At 56.7% G+C, this 25,334-nt stretch overlaps 1 protein-coding gene and 1 pseudogene across 1 annotated transcript; one reads left to right on the top strand and one right to left on the bottom strand.

Annotated features, from left to right (window-relative positions):
* The first annotated feature begins 2,896 nt into the window (after positions 1-2,896).
* Positions 2,897-10,252, top strand: LOC133755238 (sodium-dependent neutral amino acid transporter B(0)AT3-like; annotated as a pseudogene).
* Positions 10,253-20,570: 10,318 nt separating this feature from the next.
* Positions 20,571-24,302, bottom strand: LOC133755237 (telomerase reverse transcriptase-like). Its single transcript, XM_062185436.1, is given in 9 exon segments — positions 20,571-20,708; positions 21,318-21,489; positions 22,633-22,829; positions 23,023-23,195; positions 23,198-23,238; positions 23,240-23,528; positions 23,654-23,773; positions 23,776-24,040; positions 24,117-24,302. Coding segments are annotated over 9 exon segments (1,581 nt in total).
* Positions 24,303-25,334: the final 1,032 nt, after the last annotated feature.

The following is a 25,334-nucleotide window of genomic DNA, read 5'->3' as shown; positions in this document are numbered from 1 at the left end:
AAGGTCACAGGTCAGGGCAGAGGCCTTGTGTGTGCTCAGGCGAGGGTTGCAGGTCAGGGCGGAGGCCCTGCATGTGCTCAGGGGAGGGTCGCAGGTCAGGGCGGAGGCCGTGAGTGTGTTCAGGGGAGGGTCGCAGGTCAGGGTGGAGGCCATGTGTGTGCTCATCTCAGGCCTGGTTCTCCCCCAGGAGTTCCCCAAATCCCGGCAGGTCGGGTACCTGCCCTGGGTGTACGTGGTGGTGGTGGTCATGGCCAGCGTGCCCAGCCTCATTATCCCATGCTTCGCCATCTACAAGCTCATCAGAGGCCGCTGCCAGTAGCCAGAGGAGCAGCAGGGCCTGGTCAGCACACAGTCCACAGCCTCCATGAACAGGGACCTCAAGTACTGAGGGGCCCAGCCCCAGGCTACATGTGTCTGCATGTGAGTGCATGTGTGCAGACATTCATGTGTATGTGTGAGCATTGCATACATGTGTGCACTAGCCTGAATGTGTAAACACGTATGTTGTACATGTGTATATTCATTCATGTGTATGTGATGTTTCTCCATATGCATGAATGTCTATGCACACGTGTGTGTGCATGTGAGTTATGTCAGCATTGTGTGCATGCCTGGATATGTATGTATTATGTGCACGTATGCCTGTGTGCATACATGTGCATGTTTTATGGGTGTGTGCATATGCATGCATATGTGTGTATGTGCATCTGTACATATGTAGCTGTATATTTTGTGCACATGTGGACATGTGCATCGTGCTTACACGTATACACACACTGCTTGTATGCACGTACATGTGTGTGCATCTCCAGGTGCACACATGTTCACATACATGTGTGCATCTGTATTTACATATTCATGGCACACACGTCCACCATGTGGGCCCAGTCTCCTTGTCATGAACATGGTGCAGCATGCCACACAGCCCTGGGTATGTCCCCCAAAGTCAAGAGCTGAGGGGTGGGGAGGCTGCACCTGCTGCACCCCAGATTGTCATGGATGGCCATGGAGCCTGGAGCATGGGCTACTGACTCGGCCCCTACAGCCATTCTCATTTCCCAGCCCCCACCCTGTGCCCTCCCCTTAGCTACAGACCCTTGACCTAGAGACCCCTGAGGTCAGGGTTTGGGCCCTTTTACCAGAAGCCCATAGAGCCTATGGTGACAAGGCCACACCCCCCATGCCCTGGCCCCTCCGCCCCTGGCTTAATGAATATTCACCATTTAATCATTGCTTCTGCCTGGCATGGACAGACACCCTGAGTGCAGCTCAGTGTGGCCCAGCCAGAGAAAGACAACAGCTGTTTTCTTACAGGGACATTAATTGTGAATTGTTAGCCAGATGTTGGGAGAGAGGGTTACAGGGTAACTTGGCCCTGGCCCCTGCCACCAAGGATGCTGCATGCCTCCTGGCCCCCCTGGAGCCCAGGGCTGGGTTGGGGTGGATGGCCCTGGGACTTGGCACCAACCTCAGCCCCACGCGAGCTGTACCTGTGGCATCTGCTTCCACAAATGGCCACCTCCATGCTCTGCAGAAAAGCCTGGGTGCTTCCCTTCAAGCAGACTTTCTAGAATTATCACAAGTTGGGCTGGGATGCTGGGGGGTCCCCTTCCTCCCAGAGACCCTGGCCACAAGCTCCAGTCCTGCAGTTCCAGCCACCCAGCCCACCGCAGACATGGAGCAGGGCAGAGCTGGGACGTGTTCTGACCACTCAGCACTCACCCCTCCATTGCCCTGTGGTGCCCCTGGCAAGACCTGGCCAGGTGTGCCATCCAGGAGGCTGGTGGTCATGTGACACCTCTGGAGCACAGTGCTGCAGCTTGGCATCCTTGTCAATGTGACAGACAGGCAGGTTCATGGACATCAAGTGTCCCCGTCTAAATAAACCACTGCATCTGCTGTTCTCTGTGTATGTCTAGACAGGCAAGTGTGTCCCCAGGATCGGTGTGGCTGGCGGTCAGCTCCACTCCCCTGTGGGCTGCAATCGGGATGCTGTCCACAAGGCCACGTGTTGTGGCCGAGACAGGCTGGGCATTGGGCAGGACTGTCTGCCTCCCAAAAGCCCTGTCCCTGTTGTGCTCAGTGGGGGTCACCTCAGGGACTCCTGTAGCTCTGGGGAGGGTGTGGGCTCCACTCTGAGGGCCCCAGGCTGGGCTAGGGAGCAGGTGCAGCCCCTGGTACAGGCCACATAGGACTGGCCAGGAAGCCATGTTCAGACTCCCGAGGTGTCAGGAGACAGGTGTGGCCTGAGGACTAAGCCCCCTCCTATGCTGCCCCAGAAGCAGGGAAGCCACAGCCACCACAGCCACATGTGGCCAGGCAACAGCCTTTATCTGCTGACCCTGTCGGGAACTGTGTGGCATGGGGAGGTCAGGGGCTGCCAGGGTCCTGGGTGGAGGGTGGGGCTCCCTGGTGATGGATGTTCTGGGTCTTGAGGTGTCCACATCCTTGACTCAGCTTCACAGGCCACCTTGGCAAACCGAGGGGGGGGGGGAGGGGAGCGGGGACCTCTGACCCTGTCACCAATGAGCATGAGTCTGCATTACCTCAACATCAAAACACTTGTTACAGATAAATAACTAAAACCAATTCACCATGCCCCTGAACATCCCCAACAAGAGCACACGGCTGTCGCAGGGACAGCTCTCTCCATGGTGGTACCAGCCTGCAGCTGACATTGGACATGCTTGTGGGAGAAGGGCTGGGGATGCGGGCATGGCCAGGCACCAGGTTACCAATTAACCAGGCTCCACCGGCTTTCCTGTAAATAAACCAGAGGACGCGATGGAGGGGACGCTCAGGCTCCAGGACAGCAGAGGGTGCAGGTGCAGTGTGGTCTGGATGCTCCCTGAGCCACTGGACTGCTATGGCCCAGGACCTCAGCCCAGACCTAGCCATGGATGCGCAGGAGGATGAGAGGCCCTGGTGGGACAACAAGCTCCAGTACCTGCTCAGCTGCATGGGGTTTGCTGTGGGGCTGGGGAACATCTGTAGGTTCCCATACCTGTGCCAGACCCATGGTGAAGGTGAGCCTGCCAGCCACATCTGGGTAGCCAAGGGGCTGGCCTTCCCCACCCCTGACCCCTGGGCAGCACCACCATCCCAGGAAACCAGACACATGGGGCCCCAGGAAGAGCCTGGCCTTGGTGTCTGAGCCCCGGGGAATTCAGGGGCCTGCACACGGGGTCCCAGGCCAGCACACAGCTCCATTCCCAGCGGCGCTGCCCCTTGGTGTGGAGCCAGTCTCCAGGGGGCAATCACCCTGGTGTCCACGTTCATGGGGGCTGGCATATCCCAAGTCTCCTTGTGGGGTGACAGGAGCCCCAGGCTCACCAGCATCATGGATGCACCTGTGCTGCCACATGTGTGCACCAGCCAGGGGCTGCTGCCCTCAGGGCTGTTGTTGCCCAAGTGCCCCCATTTAACGAGCAGGCCTGGGATGCCCATGCCCGACCCTCTCCAGTGAGGAACCTGGGGAGATCCCCCCAGGGGCCAGGGCCTTGGGGACACAGAGGTCAGGGGAGGGGGCCTCTCATCAGGGATGCAGGTGAGGGAGGAGCAGCCGCCCCAATGCGCTGCTATGGCACCTGTTTCCAGATGCAGCAAGCATGGCTGAACATGCCGGAACATTCTGTCTTCTTACTCCCCTTCCTCCCCAGGCTGTGCTGAGGGGCGGTCTCACCCCAGCCACTCAGTGCCCATCACCCGTCACTTGGAATTTTGTAAAGAATACCTCCACATCTTGCATGGCCGCACTCACCCTCCTCGCTCCTGGGCAGTTCCAGGGTCTTCTGAGCTGGTGGCCCTTCCTCATCCTCATGCCAGCTCCTGTTCCAGGTGTCTGCTTGCCTGCTCCACCTGTCTACACTGGCCATGCCCACTCTGCCTGTCCACACTGGCCATTCCCACTCCACCTGTCCACACTGGCCACATACACTCTGCCTGTCCACACTGGCCATGGCCACTCTGCCTGTCCACACTGGCCACATACACTCTGCCTGTCCACACTGGCCATGCCCACTCCACCTGTCCACACTGGCCGTGCCCACTCTGCCTATCCACACTGGCCATGACCACTCTGCCTGTCCACACTGGCCACATACACTCTGCCTGTCCACACTGGCCGTGCCCACTCTGCCTATCCACACTGGCCATGACCACTCTGCCTGTCCACACTGGCCACATACACTCTGCTGGTCCACACTGGCAGTGCCTGCTCTGCCTGTCCACACTGGCCACTTACACACTGTCCACACTGGCTGCGCACACTCCTGTCTACACTGGCCACACACACTCTGCCTGTCCACACTGACCACACAGACAGCCTCTGAGTCTGCCCCACAGTGCCGCCCGGCTGGTTTATTCTCCCACGAGGCTGAGTATGCAGCTGGCAGCTATGCCAACCACACTCGGCCAGAACCAGGGTTGGCCGCCAGCAACACACCAGGTGCCCCAATGGGGAGCAGAGGGTGGCCATCCCCTGACCTCTGTGTCCTGGCAGGGGCCTTCCTCATCCCCTACTTCATTGCGCTGGTCTTTGAGGGGATCCTGCTCTTCCACATCGAGCTCGCCATTGGCCAGCACCTGCGCAGGGGCAGCACTGGGGTGTGGATGGCCATCTCCCCCTACCTGGGCGGCGTAGGTAGGCCACCCCCTCCTCAGCTCCCCAGGAGGACCTGCTCTGCACGTGGCGGCACCGCTCCTCCCCTGCCATGGGATGCGTTGTCCTTGCTGTCCGCAGAGCTGGGCTGCTTCAAGGTGTCCTTTTTGTCAGCCTGTACTACAGCACCTGGGTGCTGTGGTACTTCCTCAACTCCTTCCAGCACCCATTGCCCTGGAGCTGCTGCCCTCTGGATGGCAACAAGATGGTTGAGGGCGTGGCCAGTGTGGCCAGGTGACTTCTCCTGGTCACTGGTCCTCTCTGGACCCAGGGGCCACCCAGATCCCCATCCGTTCACACACCAGGCCCTGGGCCTCATTTCCCCATCTCAGCCTCATAGGGAGGTGAGAGAGCATGGCTCGGCTGAAGGGTGGGGGCCACTCCATTGCAGGGTCAACTGTGCTGGCACCTATGGCCCTGCTGGCTCTTGGGGCAGGGTGTGCATGCCACATATGGGCTCTGCTACCTGTTCACCCCTAACATAAGTGGAAGGGGGCAGGGGGCACCCAGTGGGCAAAGGATGAGGGCCTCGGGGTCTCAGCAGGGTCGGGGCAGGGACTTTGGTCTGGGGTGTGTGGACTTGTGCACCTGCAGGAAATCCAGGTGCTGACAAGGTGGGAGTGTGGGGGAGGGGCCAACTGGAATCAGCTGTCACCTGGGGCAGAAGCGTCCAGCAGGTGTGGCACACAGGACCAAAGGGCTTCTCCTTGGAGTCTGCAGCGCTTCTAGACCATTCCATTGGTCCAGGATCCCAAGGGGGTTTCCAGGGCTGCTGACCACCACCAGGAATCAGCTGCACACCTGGGCATGAGGCTGTCTCTCCAGACACCCAGCAGTGGGAAAATGGGGCAGTGGGTGCAAATGCCCCTGCCCAGGGGCCTCACACAGCCAAAGCCACACGTGGGAGAGGGCAGGGAGCATACCCTGGTTGGAGTCAGCTCAGATCTGGTTCTAGGCCCCACCACCAAGTGCCAGCCATGCTCTGCTGTGGGCCTGATGAAGGCACAGCTTGCTGGCTGCATCACAGAACAGGGGAGCCATGTCAGCTGCAACGCCAAGCAAGCTCCCTCCTGGCACAAAGTCCTGAACGGTTCTTGGAATCTGTACAGGTCACACCTGGTTGTGGTGTGACCCAAAAGGGCCAGGGAACGTTCTGGAATAGCATCTGCTGTGTTCACATTCCAGATGCAGATTCTCCAGAATGTGCGGGTGTGGCTGGATGCAGCCACCCAGATCTTCTCTCTGTCCCTGGACTTCGGTGGACACATCGCCTTTGCCAGCTACAACCCGCCCAGGTGGGTGGCTGCCCCAGGATGCTTGGCACCCTGGCGCTGCAGTGCCAGCCAGCAAGGGCTGAGCTGGGGACGGTGCTGTGGGACCTGCTGGCCTGGGGTGGGCTCCACCTGGCTTGTCTGTTCCAGGAGCTGCTGTGTGTGCCCAGCCTGACTGTGGCCTGGGGCAGGTCTGGGGCCCACAGGGTGCTGAGTGCAGCTCTGAGCCTTTCCACAAACGGTGAAGGAATAGAGTGAGGCAGTGGGGCGTGGCCCAGGCTCAGTGGGGCCCTAGGGGAAGGCCCCCATGTCAGGGTCCCAGGCTTGATGGGCAGGGGGCCCTGAATGCAGCCCCTGTGTGAGGGGCCCAGGCTCAGTGGGCAGGGGGCCCTCCCGAGGCCCTTAGTACCCCTGTGTGAGGGGCCCAGGTCAGTGGGCAGGGGGCCCTCCCAAGGCCCTGAGTGCCCCCATGTGCAGGAACAACTGTGAGAAGGATGCCGTGGTCATCTCCCTGGTGAAAAGCATGACTTCCCTGTAAGCCTCTGTTGCCATCTTCTCTGTCATGGGCTTCAAGGCCACCACGGACCACGGGTAGTGCCTGGACAGGTGAGGCTAGGCCATGCCATGGGCAGGCATGCCACCATTCCTGAGGACTCTCACTGGAAAAAGGGTCTCAGCAGATGAAACTCAGGAATGGATGGAGCTGAGGTTGCCCTGGGGGAAGTGGGCCCCGAGTCAGGGACAGAGGGGTGCCCCCTGGAACCTCTGGGGGGCTGCCACTGAACCCCGTGCGCCTGGGGCCTCCAGGATCACAGGAGGCCTCTTCCGCTCTGAGATGTGCACAGTGCATGGCCCTAAGGCAGCCCCAGTACGCCGATGCCGCCCGAGCAACCCTGAGGCCCTCCGCCCGGCCGTCCAGACATGTCTCATTTGGGGTGTTGGATGGGCTGCAGCCTCTGGCATAGGGAGCCCTGCTCCCGCAGAGTACGCATTCCCAAGAGGGGGCTCCAGGCACCCAAGGGTCCTGCTGAACCCGTTGGCACTCAGGACGGCCCCCACATGCAGAGCCAATGGGTGGTGCCTGTGCCAACCCCACACCGCTCAGAGGGAGGAGGTAGAGGACAGGCCAGCCATGGGCAGTGCTGCTGGAGCCGGTGCCCCAGGAGCACTGAGCATGTGTGTGCTTCACGTGTGTGTGTGCCTCATGTGCGCCTGTGTGCTTCCCATGTGTGCACCTCATGTGTGCCTCATGTGTGTGTGCCTCACCTCAGCGCCACCCTCACCAGTGTTGAAGGAGCTTCTCCAGCTCCTCCACCCAGACCTCAAGGACAGGGTCCTGTCACATCTCAGCCTGACTCCCGGGGTTCCATGGAGCATAGCAAGTGGCGGACATGCTGCACCATGCAAAGATGCTTCTCTCTGTTCCAAGGCTCCCACTCCCTGGGTCTCTGCCAGCACTGAGTGAGGGGGCACTGGGCTGGGGCTCCCACTCTGGCGGCCATGCCCACACTGGGGGCGCTGGGCTGGGTGCCTGGGGCATCAGGATGAGGCTCGTACTTCCTCCCCTGGCTGCACTTGTCCCTACTCTGTGTGGCTGCGTGAGACCCTGCTTCATACAAGGCACCGACGCCCCTGCACTGAGCGTGGTCAATGGCGCTGTCATGCCTGGCACCCACCTGACACGCGGCTTCCTCCGTGAGGCACATCATGGCCTCCCGCATTTAGGACACTGGACACGGGGCCTTCTGAGCAGCCAGACTGGCTGCCGACAGAACACAGCAAACCTGCGGAAGACATGGCGCTTGAGCGACCCAGAAAGCTGACAAAGGAAGGCTGGGCTCTGCTGGGACCCCAGCCGGGAGCCTCAATGCCCAGATCAGGGCTCAGTGGACTGTGCGGGAGGGCGACAGGAGCAGCTATGTGGACAGCGAGCCCCAAAGCCGACCTCGGGAGCTGCATGATGCCGGGTGTGGGCGGACAGGGGCTCTCAGGTCACGGGGCGGGGGTTCTCAGCCCCTGAATGCTGACCTGCGAGTCCTGAAAATGGGAGGCTGGGCCCTTCAGCTGAGCTGCAGAAGACAATGCCCCTGTGCCAGCCCGGGGCTTGAAGGATGAGGCTGCCCCCTCCCGGAACAATAGTGCACACGGGTTCCCCGCAGGAGCAGAGACGTGGGCGGGCTGGGCCCCCAGGGTGCCATGGGCCCTGTGCCTGGACACATCTGCTGGCTCAGGCAGTGGGTGGTAACACAGGCCCCACAGCTCCACCCTGTGTCCCCGCAAAAACATCCTGGGCCTCATTGATGAGTTCAACTTCCTGGAACAGAGCATCTACAGGGCTAGCTAGGAGGCCGTCCTCACACAGCTCAATGCCACACAGCCAGAGAGGCTGCCCCTGCTGCCCCTGAGGGTCTGCCACCTGGAGGACTTCCTGGACAAGGTAGTGCATGCAGGGCTGCAGGGCCACCCTGGGAACCCCAGGCACTGGGCCAGGCCAAAGGGCTGTGAGCCTGCCGGAGTCCAGTGGAGCCCTTGTCCAGTGGGGTGGCTTCAGGGCTGGGCTGATGGGCAGCCGGGCACAGATCCTGGCTCCAGGCACCTAGAGCCTCCTGGAGGGATGGTGGGCATGGCATCCCTGCAGGCACACCCCTGGCCCACACACGTGACCCACCTCCAGGTTGCAGAGTGCTTGGGGCCCCGGGCTTCATCATCTTCATGGAGGCCGTGCTGCCCATGCCGGGGGCGCCCATGTGGGCCGTGTTCTTCTTCGGGATGCTCTTCACCCTGGGGCTCTTGTCCATGTTCAGCAACATGGAGGGGATCATCACGCCACTCTTGGACATGGGGGTCGTCCCCACGGGGGTCCCCAAGGAGGCCCTCATGGGTGAGTGCACAGCTCAGCCATAGGGATGCCTGCCGCCTCCCCTACAGAGTTCAGGGGCACCAGGCCAGCCTGCTCCCTGAGGACAGCCCAGCAGCTCTGGGCAGGATGCAGGTGGACCTGCCCTGACTGTGGCCAGCTGAGGCCAAGCCCTCGCCCACCTCTGGCAGGCAGGGCAGGGTGGGGGAGAGGGGTAGGTGCAGGACTCCCATCCAGCCCCCTGCACCCCAGGGCTGGTCTGCCTGGCCTGCCTGCTCTCGGCCACCTGCTTCACGCTGCAGTCCAGAAGCTACTGGCTTGAGATCTTCGACAGCTACACGGCCTCCCTCAACCTCATCGTCTTTACCTTCGTCAAGGTGGTGGGGTCATTTACGTCTACGGCCTACAGCGGTGAGCTGAGGTCCATGAGGAGCCTGGGGGGTGGGGATGGCTCCGCAGTGCCACTGAGCCCAGCATCTGTGCAGGTTCTGTGATGACATCGTGTGGATGATAGGGCGGTGAGCAGGCCTCTACTGGTGTGTGGCGTGGCTTGTGGCCAGCCCTCTGCTCCTCCTGAGCATCTTCCTGGCCTACCTCATCCTGCTGGCCCACAGGCTGCCCAGTTACTGGGCCTGGAACCCCCAGCATGTAGGTCCTCCCATGGTGATCAAGGGGCCACAGTGACCTGCAGGGTGACCCTGGTGGGACCGGAGCCTCTCGAGGGCCTCAGAGAAGTGTCCAGACCCTGGAGACATTGGTCCTTCCAGCCCACACTTTCCACTTGCTGTGGGGACAGGCAGCCAGGGAAGCAACAATTCCAGTGTCTGGGAGAGGTCGGGAGGCAGACTGGAGAAGGGTCACTCCCTGCCCCGTCCACACAGGTGACCATGCAACACCTGGCCTGGGCCACCCCTCCCAGAGTGAGCACCGGAATCCCTCAGGGTCTGCCTGGGGGAAGTGAGACTTTTCTGCTTTATCCCTGGGGTCTCAGACCACACCTCACCTGTCCACAAGTGTTGGAGGCCAGTGGGTAGGGACCACGTGCCCCTGCCTGCCCTGAGGGCTTCCACCCAGAGGGAGCCTCAAGCCCCAGCTCCCTCATCCCTGAGCACGCACCCAGGATGCTGCCCTCCTGTAGTCCCAGGGAGGAGCTGGGGCTGCCTCCGTGCACAGGTGGTTGGGTCAGCCTCGCTCTGCCCAAGGCCTGGGGTCTGGAGCCCGGGGTCTGCCCCCTCCAGGCTGAGCTCTCTCTCTCTCTTGTGCCCCCTGCAGGAGCAGTTCCCCTCCAGACAGGAGAAACTCTACTCTGGCTGGGTGCAAGCCATCTGTGTGCTCGTGTCCCTGCTGCCCGCACTGTGGGTCCCAGGCATCACACTAGCCCGGCTGGTGGCCAAGTGCAGGAGGCAGCAGCAGGACACATGGCTGGACAGGAGCCTGAGGCTGCAAGACAGCAGGGCCCACTGAGGGGCAGGGATGGCCGTGGGTGACCTCATCATGTCCTCCCACCGACTCTGCAGGACTCTTGGCTCCCCATGTCTTTTTTTTTTTTTTTACTTTTTTTATTTTTTATTTATTTTTTTTATTAAACTTTTATTTAATGAATATAAATTTCCAAAATATAGCTTATGGGTTACAATGGGTTCCCCCCTCCCATAACTTCCCTCCCGCCCGCAACCCTCCCCTTTCCCACTCCCTTTCCCCTTCCATTCATGTAAAGATTCATTTTCAATTCTCTTTGTATACAGAAGATCAGTTAAGTGTATATTAGGTAAACATTTCAACATTTTGCCCATAAAGCAACATCGAGTGAAAAAACTACAATTGGATTACTAATTATAGCATTAAATAGCAATGTACAGCGCATTAAAGACAGAGATCCTACATAATTTTTTTTCAAATTAATTAATTTTCTATGCCATTTCCATTTTAACACCAGGTTGTTTTTTTTTTTTCATTTCCAATTCTCTTTATATACAGTAGATCAATTCAGTATATAATTAGCAAAGACCTCATCAGTCTGCGCCCTCACAGAAACGCAAAGTATAAAAATACTGTTTCAGTACCAGTCATAACATCACTTGGCTTTAGACGACACATTAGGGACAGATCCCACATGGGGTGTAAGTACACAGTGACTCCTGTTGCTGACTTAACAATTTGACACTCCTGTTCATGGCGTCAGTAATCTCCCTAGGCTCTAGTCATGAGTTGCCAGGGCTATGGAAGCCTTTAGAGTTCGCTGACTTTGATCTTATTCTGATAGGGTCATACTCAAAGTGGAGGTTCTCTCCCCCCTTCGGAGAAGGGTACCTCCTTCTTTGACGGCCCCGTTCTTTCCACTGGGATCTCACTCACAGAGATCATTCATTTAGGTCTTTTTTTTTTTCCCATGATATCTTGGCTTTCCATGCCTGCTATACTCTCATGGGCTCTTCAGCCAGATCTGAATGCCTTGAGGGCTGATTCTGAGGCCAGAGTGTTGTTTAGGACATCTGCCATCCTATGAGTCTGCTGTGTATCCCACTTCCCATGTTGGATCTTTCTCTCCCTTTTTGATTCTATCAGTTAGTATTAGCAGATACTTGTCTTGTTTGTGTGATCTCTTTGACTCTTAGACCTATCAGAGCTATCAATTGTGAGCTGAAATTGATCACTTGGACTAGTGCGATGGAATTGGTACATGCCATCTTGATGGAATTGTGTTGGAATCCCCTGGCACATTTCTAACTCCACCATTTGCGGCCAGACCGATTGAGCATGTTCCAAATTGTTCATCTCCTCCCTCTCTTTTTCCACTCTTAGATTTAACAGGGATCACTTTTCAGTTAAAATTTAAACACCTAAGAATAATTGTGTGTTAATTACTGAGTTCAACCAATAGTACTAGAACAACAACAACAACAAAAATACTAAAAAGGATAAAGTATTACATTGTACATCTAAAGTCAGGACAGGAGCTGATCAGTTCATTGTTGCTTATAGTGTCCATTTCCCTTAACAGGTTTCCCCTTTGGCGCTCAGTTGTCACCGATCAGGGAAAACAAATGATATTTTTCTCTTTGGGACTGGCTTAATTCACTCAGCATGATGTTTTCCAGATTGCTCCATCTTGTTGCAAATGACTGGGTTTCGTTGTTTCTTACTGCTGTATAGTATTCTATGGAGTACATGTCCCATAATTTCTTTATCCAGTCTACTGTTGATGGGCATTTGGGTTGGTTCCAGGTCTTAGCTATTGTGAATTGAGCTGCAATAAACATTAATGTGCAGATGGCTTTTTTACTTGCCAAATTAATTTCCTTTGGGTAAATTCCAAGGAGTGGGATGGCTGGGTTGTATGGTAGGGTTATGTTCAGGTTTCTGAGGAATCTCCAGACAGACTTCCATAGTGGCTGAACCAGTTTGCATTCCCACCAACAGTGGGTTAGTGTCCCTTTTTCCCCACATCCTCTCCAGCATCTGTTGTTGGTAGATTTCTGAATGTGAGCCATTCTCACCGGGGTGAGATGGAACCTCATTGTGGTTTTAATTTGCATTTCTCTGATTGCTAGTGATCTTGAACATTTTTTCATGTGTCTGTTGGCCATTTGGATTTCCTCTTTCGAAAAATGTCTATTGAGGTCCTTGGCCCATCTCTTAAGTGGGTTGTTTGTTTTGTTGTTGTGGATTTTCTTGATTTCTTTGTAGATTCTGGTTATCAATCCTTTATCTGTAGTATAGTTTGCGAATATTTTTTCCCATTCTGTTGGTTGCCTCTTCACTTTCCTGACTGTTTCTTTTGAAGTGCAGAAACTTCTCAATTTGATGCAATCCCAAATGTTAATTTTGGTTTTGACTGCCTGTGCTGTTGGAGTATTTTCCAGGAAGTCTTTGCCTGTGCCTATATCTTGCAGGGTTTCTCCAATGCTCTCTAATAATTTGATGGTTTCAGTTCGTAGATTTAAGTTTTTAATCCATGTTGAGTGAATTTTTGTGTAAGGTGATAGGTATGGGTCTTGCTTCAAGCTTCTGCACGTGGAAATCCAATTTTCCCAGCACCATTTATTGAATAGACTGTCCTTATTCCAGGGATTAGATTTGGATCTTTGGTCAAATATAAGTTGGCTGTAGATGTTTGGATTGATTTCTGGTGTTTCTATTCTGTGCCATTGGTCTATCCATCTGTTTCTGTACCAGTACCATGCTGTTTTGATAACAACTGCCCTGTAGTATGTCCTAAAATCAGGTATTGTGATGCCTCCAGCTTTGTTTTTGTTGTACAGGATTGCTTTGGCTATTCGAGGTCTTCTGTGTCTCCATATGAATTTCAGCATCATTTTTTCCAGATCTGAGAAGAAGGTCTTTGGGATCTTGATGGGTATTGCATTGAATGTATAAATTGCTTTTGGGAGAATAGACATTTTGATGATATTGATTCTTCCAATCCATGAGCATGGAAGATTTCTCCATTTTTTGGTATCCTCTTCTATTTCTTTCTGTAAGGTTTTGTAGTTTTCATCGTAGAGATCTTTCACGTCTTTGGTTAAGTTTATTCCAAGGTATTTGATTGTTTTTGTAGCTATTGTGAATGGGATTGATTTTAGAAGTTCTTCCTCAGCCGTGGCATTGCCTGTGTATACAAAGGCTGTTGATTTTTGTGCATTGATTTTATATCCTGCTACTTTGCCAAACTCTTCGATGAGTTCCAGAAGTCTCTTAGTAGAGTTCTTTGGGTCCCCTAAATAAAGAATCATATCATCTGCAAAGAGGGATAGTTTGAGTTCGTCCTTCCCAATTTGTATCCCTTTAATTTCTTTTTCTTGCCTAATAGCTCTGGCCAAAACTTCCAGAACTATATTGAATAGCAGTGGTGAGAGAGGGCATCCCTGTCTGGTACCAGATTTCAGTGGAAATGCTTCCAACTTTTCCCCATTCAATAGGATGTTGGCCGTGGGTTTTTCATATATTGCTTTGATTGTATTAAGGAATGTTCCTTCCATACCCAGTTTGCTTAGAGTTTTCATCATGAAAGGGTGTTGTATTTTATCAAATGCTTTCTCTGCGTCTATTGAGAGAATCATATGGTTTTTCTTCTGCAGTCTGTTAATGTAGTGTATTACGTTGATTGTTTTGCGAATGTTGAACCATCCCTGCATACCGGGGATGAATCCCACTTGGTCTGGGTGGATGATCTTTCTGATGTGTTGTTGCATTCTATTGGCCAGAATTTTATTGAGGATTTTTGCATCTATGTTCATCAGGGATATTGGTCTGTAATTCTCTTTCAATGTTGCATCTCTTTCTGGCTTAGGAATTAAGGTGATGGTGGCTTCATAGAAAGAATTTGGGAGGATTCCCTCTTTTTCGATTGCTCTGAATAGTTTGAGAAGAATTGGAGTTAGTTCTTCTCTAAATGTCTGGTAGAACTCAGCAGTGAATCCATCTGGCCCTGGGCTTTTCTTTGTTGGGAGGGCCTTTATTACTGTTTCAATTTCTGTGTCAGTTATTGGTCTGTTTAGGTTTTCTATGTCTTCCTGGCTCAATTTAGGGAGGTTGTATGTGTCCAAGAATCTGTCCATTTCTGATAGATTTCCCTGTTTGCTGGCATACAAGTCCTTGTAGTAATTTCTGATGATTCTTTTTATTTCTGTGGCGTCTGTTGTTACGTTTCCCATTTCATCTCTGATCCTATTGATTTGGGTCTTTTCTCTTCTTTTTGTAGTTAGTTGGGCCAATGGGGTGTCAATTTTGTTTATTTTTTCAAAAAACCAGCTCCTCGTTTGGCTGATTTTTTGTAATGTTTTTTTTGGATTCAATCCTGTTGATTTCTTCTCTGATTTTAATTATTTCTCTTCTCCTACTGGGTTTGGGTTTGGTTTGCTGCAGATTTTCTAGATCCTTGAGATGACTTGAAAGCTCATCTATTTGGAGCCTTTCCAATTTCTTGATGTAGGCACCTATTGATATAAACTTTCCTCTTAACACTGCTTTTGTTGTATCCCATAGGTTTTGGTATGTTGTGCTGTTATCCTCATTTACTTCCAGAAAATTTTTGATTTCTCTTTTAATTTCTTCTATGACCCATTGTTCATTCAGGAGCATGTTGTTCAATCTCCATGTGTTTGCACGTGCTCTAGGGATTCCTGAGTTGCCAATTTCCAATTTCATTCCTTTGTGGTCTGAGAAGCTGCATGGTATGATTCTAATTCTTTTGAATTTGCTGAGACTTGCTTTATGGCCTAGTATGTGGTCAATCCTAGAGAGGGTTCCATGTACTGCTGAGAAGAATGTAAAGTCCTTAGATGTAGGATGAAATGTTCTGTAGATATCTGTTAGATCCATTTGGGCTATAGTGTCATTTAAATCTACTGTCTCCTTGTTGATCTTCTGTCCTGTTGATCTGTCTATCTCTGAGAGTGGAGTATTGAAGTCCCCCAGTACTATTGTATTGGGGTCTAAGTCTCCCTTTCAGTCCCTTAACAAGTCTTTTAAATAAGCTGGTGCCCTGTAATTAGGTGCATATATGTTGATAATCGTTATATCTTCCTGTTGAATGGTTCCCTTAATCATTATATAGTGCCCCTCTTTGTCTCTCCTAACAGTTTTTGTGGTAAAGTTTATGTTGTCCGATATTAAGATGGCTACGCCCGCTCTCTTTTCATTTCTGTTGGCGTGGTATATCTTTTTCCAGCCTTTCACTCTCAGCTTGTATGGATCATTGTTGGATATATGGGTTTCTTGTAAGCAGCAAAAGGATGGGTTTTGTTCCTTAACCCAATCAGCCAATCGGTGTCTTTTAACTGGACAGTTCAAGCCATTGACATTCAATGTGACTATTGAGAAGGAGTAACTTTGCCCTGCCATTTGCCAAAGATATTTTCTAATATCTGGTTTGAGATTCCTGTGATCTTTTGCTGTGAGTTTTCCTTCCTTTACCTTCTTTCATATTGGTGACCGTTTTTCTGTGTTTCTGTATGTAACACATCTTTAAGCATCTTTTGCAGGGCTGGACGAGTGGCGACAAATTCTTTCAATTTCTGTTTGCTGTGAAAGGTCTTAATTTCACCTTCATTCACAAATGAGAGCTTTGCAGGATATAATATTCTGGGCTGGCAGTTTTTCTCTCTTAGTAGCTGGGCTATATCTCGCCATTCTCTCCTGGCTTGTAGGGTTTCTGATGAGAAATCAGCTGTAAGTCTAATTGAAGATCCTCTGAGAGTAATCTGGCATTTCTCTCTTGCACATTTTAGGATCTTTTCTTTGTGTTTCACTGTGGTGAGTTTGATTACGACGTGTCGTGGTGAGGATCTCTTTTGATCATGTTTATTAGGGGTTCTCTGAGCTTCCTGTACTAGGATGTCTCTGTCCTTCTCCAAACTTGGGAAATTTTCTGCTAGTATCTCACTAAAAAGGCCTTCTAATCCTTTCTCCCTTTCCATGCCTTCAGGAACTCCTAGAACCCGAATGTTGGGTTTTTTAATAGTATCCTGTAGATTCCTGACAGTATTTTTTAAATTTCTGATTTCTTCTTCTTTTCTTTGATTTGACTGTTTCCTTTCCTGTTCTCTGTCTTCTAATTCCGATATTCTCTCTTCTGCTTCACCCATTCTGTTTTTAAGGCTCTCTAATGTGTTTGCCATTTGATCTATTGAGTTCTTCATTTCATTGTGGGTTTTTGTCATTATCGCAAATTCCTGTTCCACTAGTTTTTTCATTTCATTTTGATTCCTCCTTAATATTACATTTTCACGGGAGAGATTTTCTATCTTGTCCATTAAGGATTTCTGTAGTTCAAGAATTTGTTTTTGAGAACTTCTTAATGTTCTTATCACTTTTTTGAAATCTGCTTCCTCTATATCTTCATCTTCATAATCCTGCATTGGCGTGTCTTGTTCACTTGGGGGCGTCATAGTTTTTGGTACCTCCGCTTCTATGTTTCTTGCTTGGCATGTTAGAGATAATTTGTGGTGTTTTTGTTTTTGTTTTTTTCTCTCGTTATACTATGCCTCTAAGTGAGCTGTCTGCTTTGTTGGAGCCTTAGGGGCTGTGTTGGGTGTGGCCAGAGAGCTATGCTTATTTCTTGAGGTTTAAGGCTGTGTAAAGAGCGACTCTCCCAGATTACTTGCTCCTTGCTGGCTCTCTCTCTCTCTCTCTCTCTCTCTCTCTTTTTTTCTTTTTTTTTGACTCAGTTGGGAGTGGAGTTGAGGGTAGTTGAAATCTGGCCTCTGTGAGTATTCGTTTGATCTACCCCTGGGACCATACACAGAGTTTATGCAGCCCTCAATGTGTTCTCCAGTTTCGCTAAAGATACTGAGTTTGGCTGAACTTTACATATGTAAAATCGCGGTGCTGTTTGTTTTGCTTGGTGAGTGAAGGGAGAGGCCTCTGTTCCCCCTCCCCCCAATGTCTCGGACTTCTCAGGTCTTTGTCTTACCGTCCTCCGTTCCCGCGCTGGCGAAATTCTGTGGCTCTGGCTCCTCTCCCGCTGCTGCTCGGCTCGTCTCGGTTGGTTTTCCACGCGGTGGGTTCCCTGTAAGTCCTCTGTGTCTCATCCACAAGATCCGGAAGCGTTTCCTCTGCAGTTTTTTTCTTGAGTCTTTTCCTGAGGCTACAGTAATTCCACTTTTATGAAAGTTTATTTTCCCAAACTAAGGCACACGTCCTCACTATCCGCCATCTTGGCTCCGCCCCCGGCTCCCCATGTCTTGAGCCTGCTCTGTCTGGGGTCCACTCTGCCCTCAAATGGGAGGCCAAGTCCACTCAGGGGCACCCCAGGTCCTGGCTGCCATGGGAGGCCCTCTGTGTCAGTGCCACCCACACAGTCCCACAGGGCATGGCCCACACAGCCTCAAGCTGCAGCAGTGGACAAAGGGCAGGTGTGCTGATGGCAGGCCAGGCCCTGCACAGCTTCCCTGCCGGGAATCCAGCCCCAGGCTGACCCCCAAGTCCAGCTCAGGATAGGTGGCAGGGGTCATCTGCACACACATGAAGGGGACACACGGGTGCTGGGAGCCCAGCCAGGGAGGACTCCGGGAGACACCGCCAGTGTCAGCACCCATGCTTGAGGGCAGAGGCTGCTGAAGTCAGAGTTCCTACCATGGGGCCTCACCAGCTGCCCTCCCCCACCAAGCACCCAGGCAGTCAGCCCCCACCTGCCCACCCCACCCCTGCTTCCTTCTGACCACAGACCCTGGCCTCACACTGCCAGACCAGTACCCACAGAGCCCCTAGCCTTTTCCCGGTGCCCTGCAGAAACACACAGCTGGCCATGCCCCCTGTGGCACCCAAGAAGGCATGTGTGTGTTATCACCCAAGGAGCGTCTGTGCTGGGAGCAGCTCTCACCGCCACAGGTGTGACCAAGGCCCGGCTGCAGAGGAGCTGAGAGCTAAACACCCCCTCAGCCCCAGCACTCCATGCACATCTGAGCCCACAGTGGGGGAGGCTGGCACTTAGCCCTCCTTCGTGACACCTCCTCCCCACGCCATTCTGAGACAGGTGGCGGTGAGCATGGGGTGTCACACAGGGGAGCCCATACCACAGGTGGCATCCCAGGGCTCAGCCCCATCCTGCTCACTTGAATGTCACTGCTGACAGCAGCTCTGAGCAGACAGCTGAGGGGACAGGAGCTCGTGGGACCCACAGGCATCTGCCCTACCCTCAGCTCTGCCCTGCAGTGTCCCTTCAGTCGGCCCTCCCCTCACATGCTGTAGAGACCTCGTGGTTCACGACCTGCCCTCTGCACAGTGGACAGTGCAGGCAGGGCCCCCCCCCCACAGGGCTGGGAAGTGAGGGCAACGCTGTCCCAACACTGTCCTGTGGCCTGCAAACCCTACCATTGCCTTGAACGGCTCCAGATCTGCCCTTCCTGACCACACCTCGCCTGGCCACTCCATGCCCAGGAGCTTGGCCTGGAGGGGCCCTCAGGGGCTGGTGGTAGTGTTGGAGCCAAGAGTGGTGGTGGTTCAGTGGCCAAGAGGGAAGGGGTGGGGCATGGGGACAGAGACCCAGTGGACACCTAGCCTCCAGAAAACTCAGCCATGGATGTGTGGGCAGATGGACACTCACACGTGAATGTGGACATGGCTTAGGGGCTACAGAGGGCAATGGCCGACCCATGTGACACCCCCATGGGCATAAGCCCTCGATGTGACATCTCTGACTGGCAGGGGCTGGCACAGGAGCAAATGCTGCCCTCATGTGGCCAGATGTGGCTGGAACAGAGGAGTCCACAGAGGGCCCCTCCCTCCTGGGCACCGTGTCCACAGGCAACAGCCCCCAGGGGCAGACAGGGCCACCACTACCACAAGGTCAGCTGATGGGGACTACAGTTAGCACAACCAGCAGGGGGCGCTGGAGAGCAGGGCACAGGCATCTTGGTTTTGGGGGGCGCTATCCCTCACAGTCACAGCAGCCTCCACAGGTGACAGCAGTGAGCCCGCCCCCTGGGGGTTCTGCCTCTGCCCCCCCCCCCATCAGGAGCTGCTCATTGCTAAGGGCAGAGCTCGGGCAGCAAAGAGGCTCATGCTGTTTCACCTGTGGGGATCCCGCAAAGCAGCCACTCGACATTGCATCCCCTGTTGGCACTGGCTGGAGTCCTGGCTGCCCTGCTCCCACCCAGCTCCCTAATGGCCCTAGAAGGCAGCAGAGAGTGCCCAAGCACCTGGGCCCCTGCTACCCATGTGGGAGACCCGGATGGAGCTCCGGGCTCCAGCCTGGCTCAGCATTGGCTGTGACAGCCACCAGGGGAGCCAGTGGATGGAAGCTCTCTCCCCCCCACCCTGTCGCTCTCAAATGAACCAATAAACCTTTGAATTATGAAAGCTCAGTTTTTTCAAAGTTTGGCATTTGGTGAAGCCTGAGAACCTGAGTGACAGCACAGCAGGGCCTGGGGTTCCCCATGGGCACATTGGCTTAGTCACAGGACAGTCTGGGGTCCCCTGGGCATGTCAGCTTAGTCACCAGGACAGTCTGGGGTTCCCTGGGCACATCAGCTTAGTCACCAGGACAGTCTGGGGTCCCCTGGGCACATCAGCTTAGTCACCAGGATGTCTTTTGGAAGCAGCAGCAAAGGGGCACATCCTGTGCCATAAAACCCGGCATGAGGCACCAGGAGCCCTGTCTAAGGTCCATGTCCATGTCCCCAGCTGTGACATCCTGGTAGGTTCTGGAATTGCTCACAGCAGCTGGCATGTCACACAGGTGCCAGCTTGGCCAGGCTTCAGGCTGCCCAAGCCACCCCTGCAGTGGGGGTCACTCCTTCACCAAGATCCGGCACTGATGCTGCCCTTCCTGTTCTCAGTTGGGTCCTTGGGACACATCCGGTCCCCTGCACGCTGGGGCCTGCCTGGGGAAGGGGGCTCCCTGCTCATCCTTGCCAGGCACTAGGCAGCGCCACACTGCCTGAGATGCGTGGCTCCAGCACGTGAACAAGACTCCCCCACGGCGGCCATGCCTCCACCTGCCCTGGCATCTGAGGACGGGAGGGGAGCCCACATGCACTGCTGCTTCCCTCGGCAGCCCTGGATCACGTGGGGGTGATGAGTGGGCCTGGGGTGAGACACATGCTCACAGGCCCATGCCCCACAGCCAGGTCTCCCATGAGCTGCCTTCTGGCTGTTAGTGTTAGGGTCGTGAGAGGTCTCAGTGGTGGACTCTGCTCCCCTGAGGACAGCAGGGAGGGGACTGACCTGAAGGAAGAAGGCCCCAAGGACAGGCCCTGCCCTGTGTCACAGATGACCCCTCCCCCAACAGCGATGTGCCCGGCTCCTCCAGCCTCAGTCCAGTAAGGTCTTGAAGTCTGCGTCAGGGCTGGGTCAGCTGCGGTCTCCAGGGACTCCTGGTGGAGCCCAGCACAGAGGCACCCAGCAGGCCGGGCCACTGCGCCTGCTCATAGTTGAGCATGCTGAACAGTGTCTGGATGCATGAGGTCCAGGGCTGGGCCTGGGGCACACAGGATGCAGCCTCAGGGGGGCTGCAGAGTGGCAGACAGCCCCAAGCCCACCCAGCTTCCCAAGGTCCTGGGAAAGCCCAATGTAGAGTCAGCCCTCAGCCCACAGGCTGGGACCTTGGGGTTCCTGTCACTGTACCCCAGGAACCCTCGCCTGGCAATACACGTGACCCTCAGGGATGCTAGGCACCCATCCACCTCCACCTGAGCAGCTGCCTGGGGCTGGGGTCTGCAGCACCCCCACCCACAGAGGCCAGGTCCTTGGAGTGACCACAGCAACATTAACTGATGACAAAATCACACCACCGTGGCAGAGGCACCAGCAGCCATGGGGGCAAAACCACAGAAAGAGCCACGGGGAGCAAGGGGAGCCACAGGACGAGTCCCGGGGTCCTCAGGGGGCAGCAACAGCTGTTCTTCCCACCCCTCCACGTGATGCCATGGCAGAATTCTGAGGGCCCTAGCCAGCTGCCCCCTGTGGGCTCCCAGGTCCAGCTGGGCACCTCCCTCAGCTCCTCATCCACTCACAGTAGGACCCATCTTTGGGCACACAGGCACGAGCCCGTGAGCTTTTGTATGGAGTGAGATGGAGGCCGGGTCACCTTCTCCCTGCAGAATGTTCTGGCTCTCACCATGGAGTCTGTGTTCACGATGGGCTGCAGGCCTCTGGGCTTGGGGATGAAGTGCAGTCTGGCTGAGGTCAGGGCCAACCTGGCCTGCTGCTGGACCTCTGTGTCCGACAGCTCCCACAGCTGCACCCGCTCCAGGCACTGCCTGCAACACGCTCGGGCCCGTGGTCAGGGCCGGGGTCAGGGCCGACCTGGCCTGCTGCTGGACCTCTGCGTCCGACAGCTCCCACAGCTGCACCTGCTCCAGGCACTGCCTGCAACATGCCCGGGGCCGGGGTCAGGGCCGGGGTCACGGCCAACCTGGCCTGCTGCTGGACCTCTGTGTCTGACAGCTCCCACAGCTGCACCCGCTCCAGGTGCCGCCTGTAACACGCTCGGGCCCGTGGTCAGGGCCGGGGTCAGGGCCGACCTGGCCTGCTGCTGGACCTCTGTGTCCGACAGCTCCCACAGCCGCACCTGCTCCAGGCACTGCCTGCAACATGCCCGGAGCCAGGGTCAGGGCCGGGGTCAGGGCCGACCTGGCCTGCTGCTGGACCTCTGTGTCCGACAGCTCCCACAGCCGCACCTGCTCCAGGCACTGCCTGCAACACGCCCAGGGCCGGGGTCAGGGAACCTCGGTCCCCATGGACACAGCACACTCTGCAGTGTGGGGTTGGGGCTACAGACGCCCTTGCCCACCACAGACACCTCCCAGGAACCCCCACACGGGGGCCCAGGGCTCCCATCCCACACCCGGCACAACTTGGTGTAATCAGTCCTGATCCCTCAGTCTGACTCAGCAGAACCAGGAGCCAGCATCTCCGCCACTCAGGCCCCATCCCCCGATGCCACCCCACCAAGGTCATCCAGAGAGGATGCCTGTTCCCCCAGGTGTCCCTGCAGTGACCCAAGTCCCTCAGAAGTGCCCTGAGGGGACTGAGCCCAAGCATGAGCATACAGGGCCACCGTGGGCCAGCACAGGGCCTCCCCGCTGTGGACCAGCATGGGGCCTCCCCTCCACAGGCCAGCACAGGGCCTCCCCTCCGCGGGCCAGCATGGGGCCTCCATGGGCCAGGATAGGGCCTCCCCTCCGCGGGCCAGCACAGGGCCTCCCCGCTGTGGACCAGCATGGGGCCTCCCCTCCGCAGGCCAGCACAGGGCCTCCCCTCCGCGGGCCAGCATGGGGCCTCCCCTCCACAGGCCAGCACAGGGCCTCCCCTCCGCGGGCCAGCACAGGGCCTCCCCTCCACAGGCCAACACAGGGCCGCTCAGCCTGTGGGGATCTGAGACACGGACACCACACACGTACCTGAGGCCCACACTTTGCAGCCTGCTCCAGATGCTCCTGCAGTAGAAGAGGAGCCGGTTCTTCTGGAACGTGGTCTCCTCAACATAGAAGAAGGACCTGAGCAGCCCCACCATGCAGGCGTCCAGCAGCCACAACAGGAACCTGGCCAGGATCCCCTCCCTCAGTCGATGCTCCATGGCCCGGGATGTTGCCACGCCCTGGAACGAGGCAGACCCCACAAGTGCACCCTCACAGGGCAGCCACGGCAGGAGTGCAGGGCACAAGGGACCCCTCACAGGAAGTCTTTATCCCTGCTCCTCTCCCCTGCCCAGCACATGACCCAACGTCCCCCACCCCACCCTGTCAGCACGGGACCTTCCAGTCCAGTGAGCGCGGGGCAGCCTCACTCACCACCCCCTCACCTCCTGGCTTGGCATTGGCCGACGCCCACTCACCTGGGCTCCGCACCCTCACCTTCCAGGTCAGCTCCTGCAGCAAGAGCTTGGAGTGCTTCCCCAGCGAGATGAACTTCGTGTTCCTCAGGAAGCAGCGCTCCTTGTGCCTGGAGCCCCAGAGGCCAGGGAGCACCAGGCAGCGTACGCCCGCAGGTATGCGTGCACCTGCCACACTGTGCTGCTGCAGGAACCGCACCAGGCGCCAGGAGCCCGCGTCCTTCCGGGGGTCGGCGGCCGGCCTCGGGGACCACACCTGCGTAGCCGGCCCACGCAGCATCAGGAAGAGCGCGCCGTATGGGCACCATGCGTGGTTCGCAAGCAGCTTTTGGAACAGGGTCCGCATCCTCCAGTAGCGCGGGGACAGCCAGCGCAGCCTGAGGCTACCCCCGGACCTCGGCGTCCAGCCCAGGAAGATGCCCGGAGGCGCCGGGCTCCCGCTTGCAGTCCACTCCCTCAGATGCCCTGGAGGGCGTGGTCTCCGAACACTCGGCAGGTGTCACCGCGCAGGCCGCAAAAGGCCCGCGCCCCGAACTGTAGGCGGGTGAGCCCAGGGGCGCCCAGGCCTCGCCACCGCTGCTGTTCCGAACCCGTCGCGTGGACGCGGGGCCCGTCTGGATCCCACGCGCGCGGTGCAGGGGGCCGGGTCTCGGCTACGGTGCCGAGCTCGTACAAAGGCTGCCCGCACACCTGGTAGGCGCAGCTCGGGCCACCAGCAGGTAGAGCGCGCAGCGCGCCAGCAGGTGCACGAGCACGTCGTCGCCTACGCGGTGCAGCAGCAGCCCCCACGCGCCGCTGCCGCACCGCGTCTCGGTCACCGTGTTGGGCAGGTAGCTGCGCACGCAGGTGGTGAAAGCCCAGGGCGGGCCGCCGCGGGCGCCGTCCAGCAGCGCGAAGCCGAAGACCAGCACGTTTTTCGCGCCGCACTCGCAGAGCCTCTGCACGAACCTGGCCACCAGCTCCTTCAGAGAGGACACCTGCAGGGAAGGGGCCTGAGTCCCCGGGCGCCGCTCTGCCTCCGCCTCCCCGAAGCGGGTCCCCTGGGCGGCCCACCTGGCGGAAGGAGAGGGCGGCGAGGGGCGGCTGTGCGTCCCAGGGCACGCACACTAGGCACTGGGCCACCAGAGCGCGGAAGGCCGCCGGGTCCCGGCGCCGCACGAACGTGGTCAGCGGCAGCACCTCGAGGTAGCGGCTGCGCAGGAGCGCGCGCACGGCTCGGCACTGGGGCGCGCGTGGCATCGAGGGGCCGGAGCCCGGCGGCAGGGCCTGGAGATCCGGCCGCCCGCGCGGGGGCTCTGGCAAGCTGTGCGCGGGCTGTTAGAGCCCCACGTGCCAGGACCCTATCGAGTGGCTCGCGCACGCCGGGCGGCCAGGCTCCCGCCGGTGCGCTAGCGCAGGGTGCAGAGGCGGCGGGCCTGGGCGGGGTCCCCGTGGAGGAGGCGGGGCGCGGAGGGGAAGGGGCTGGGCCCTGCTGGGCGGGGGCCAGGGTCGCGGAGCAGGGTCCTGAGCCGGTGCCTGCGCTCCGCCCACTGCCCTCCTTTTGCTACGCGAGGAGGGGCGCCCTGGAGGCCGTTCGCCCTTCTGGAGCTCAGGCGCTGAGTGTCCCGTGGCTCTGGGGTCATCAACCACGAGGCGGGGGCCCTGGCGGGCGTCTGGGTCCTACCCCGCGGCTCCGCACCTTCCCAGATGCGTCGGGGCCTAGCGAGATCAGGAGGGCGTGGACGGACCCAAGGGCTCCAGACCGTGACTCACTGCCAAGGGTCTGGGAACCTCGCCAGTCTCCGTGCCCGCGAGCACCGCGGGGTCGACCTAGCAAAGACGGGAGCGCCAAGCCTGTGCTCAGCCAGGACACCTGCAGGCGGCCGGGAGTGGTCGCAGAGAGCAGCATGGCCCACGGGCTGTTGGCGTTTGAATCTCTGGAAAGCGGGAGACACATGGGGCTCCAAGGCCCCTCCACGCTGGGTGTGCAAGCACTAAGTGCTCATAAACTAGCCCTAGCTGGCCGGGATTGCTGTTACGGTGGTGGTGGCGGTGGTGGGCGCCTGCGGGGCCACCCTTGCAGGCGCTTTCTGCTTCTCCTGGGTGCCCGCTGCCCCCGATGGCCTCTCTCCCGGTGCACGCTATCTCCTCTCCCCCGTGTGTCCGCTGTCCCCCGACGCCTCTGCCCCGGGTGCCCGCTGTCCCCCGACGGCCTCTCCGCTGTGTGCTCATTGTCCCCCAATGGTGCCCGCTGTCCCTCGACGGCCTCTCCCCCGGTTCCTCATTGCCCCC

Source organism: Lepus europaeus, unplaced genomic scaffold (assembly GCF_033115175.1).
Source record: "Lepus europaeus isolate LE1 unplaced genomic scaffold, mLepTim1.pri SCAFFOLD_3_1, whole genome shotgun sequence".
Taxonomy (NCBI): Eukaryota; Metazoa; Chordata; class Mammalia; order Lagomorpha; family Leporidae; genus Lepus; species Lepus europaeus.
The sequence above is the reverse complement of the archived record's forward strand: the minus strand, read 5'-3'. Positions and strand labels throughout refer to the sequence as shown.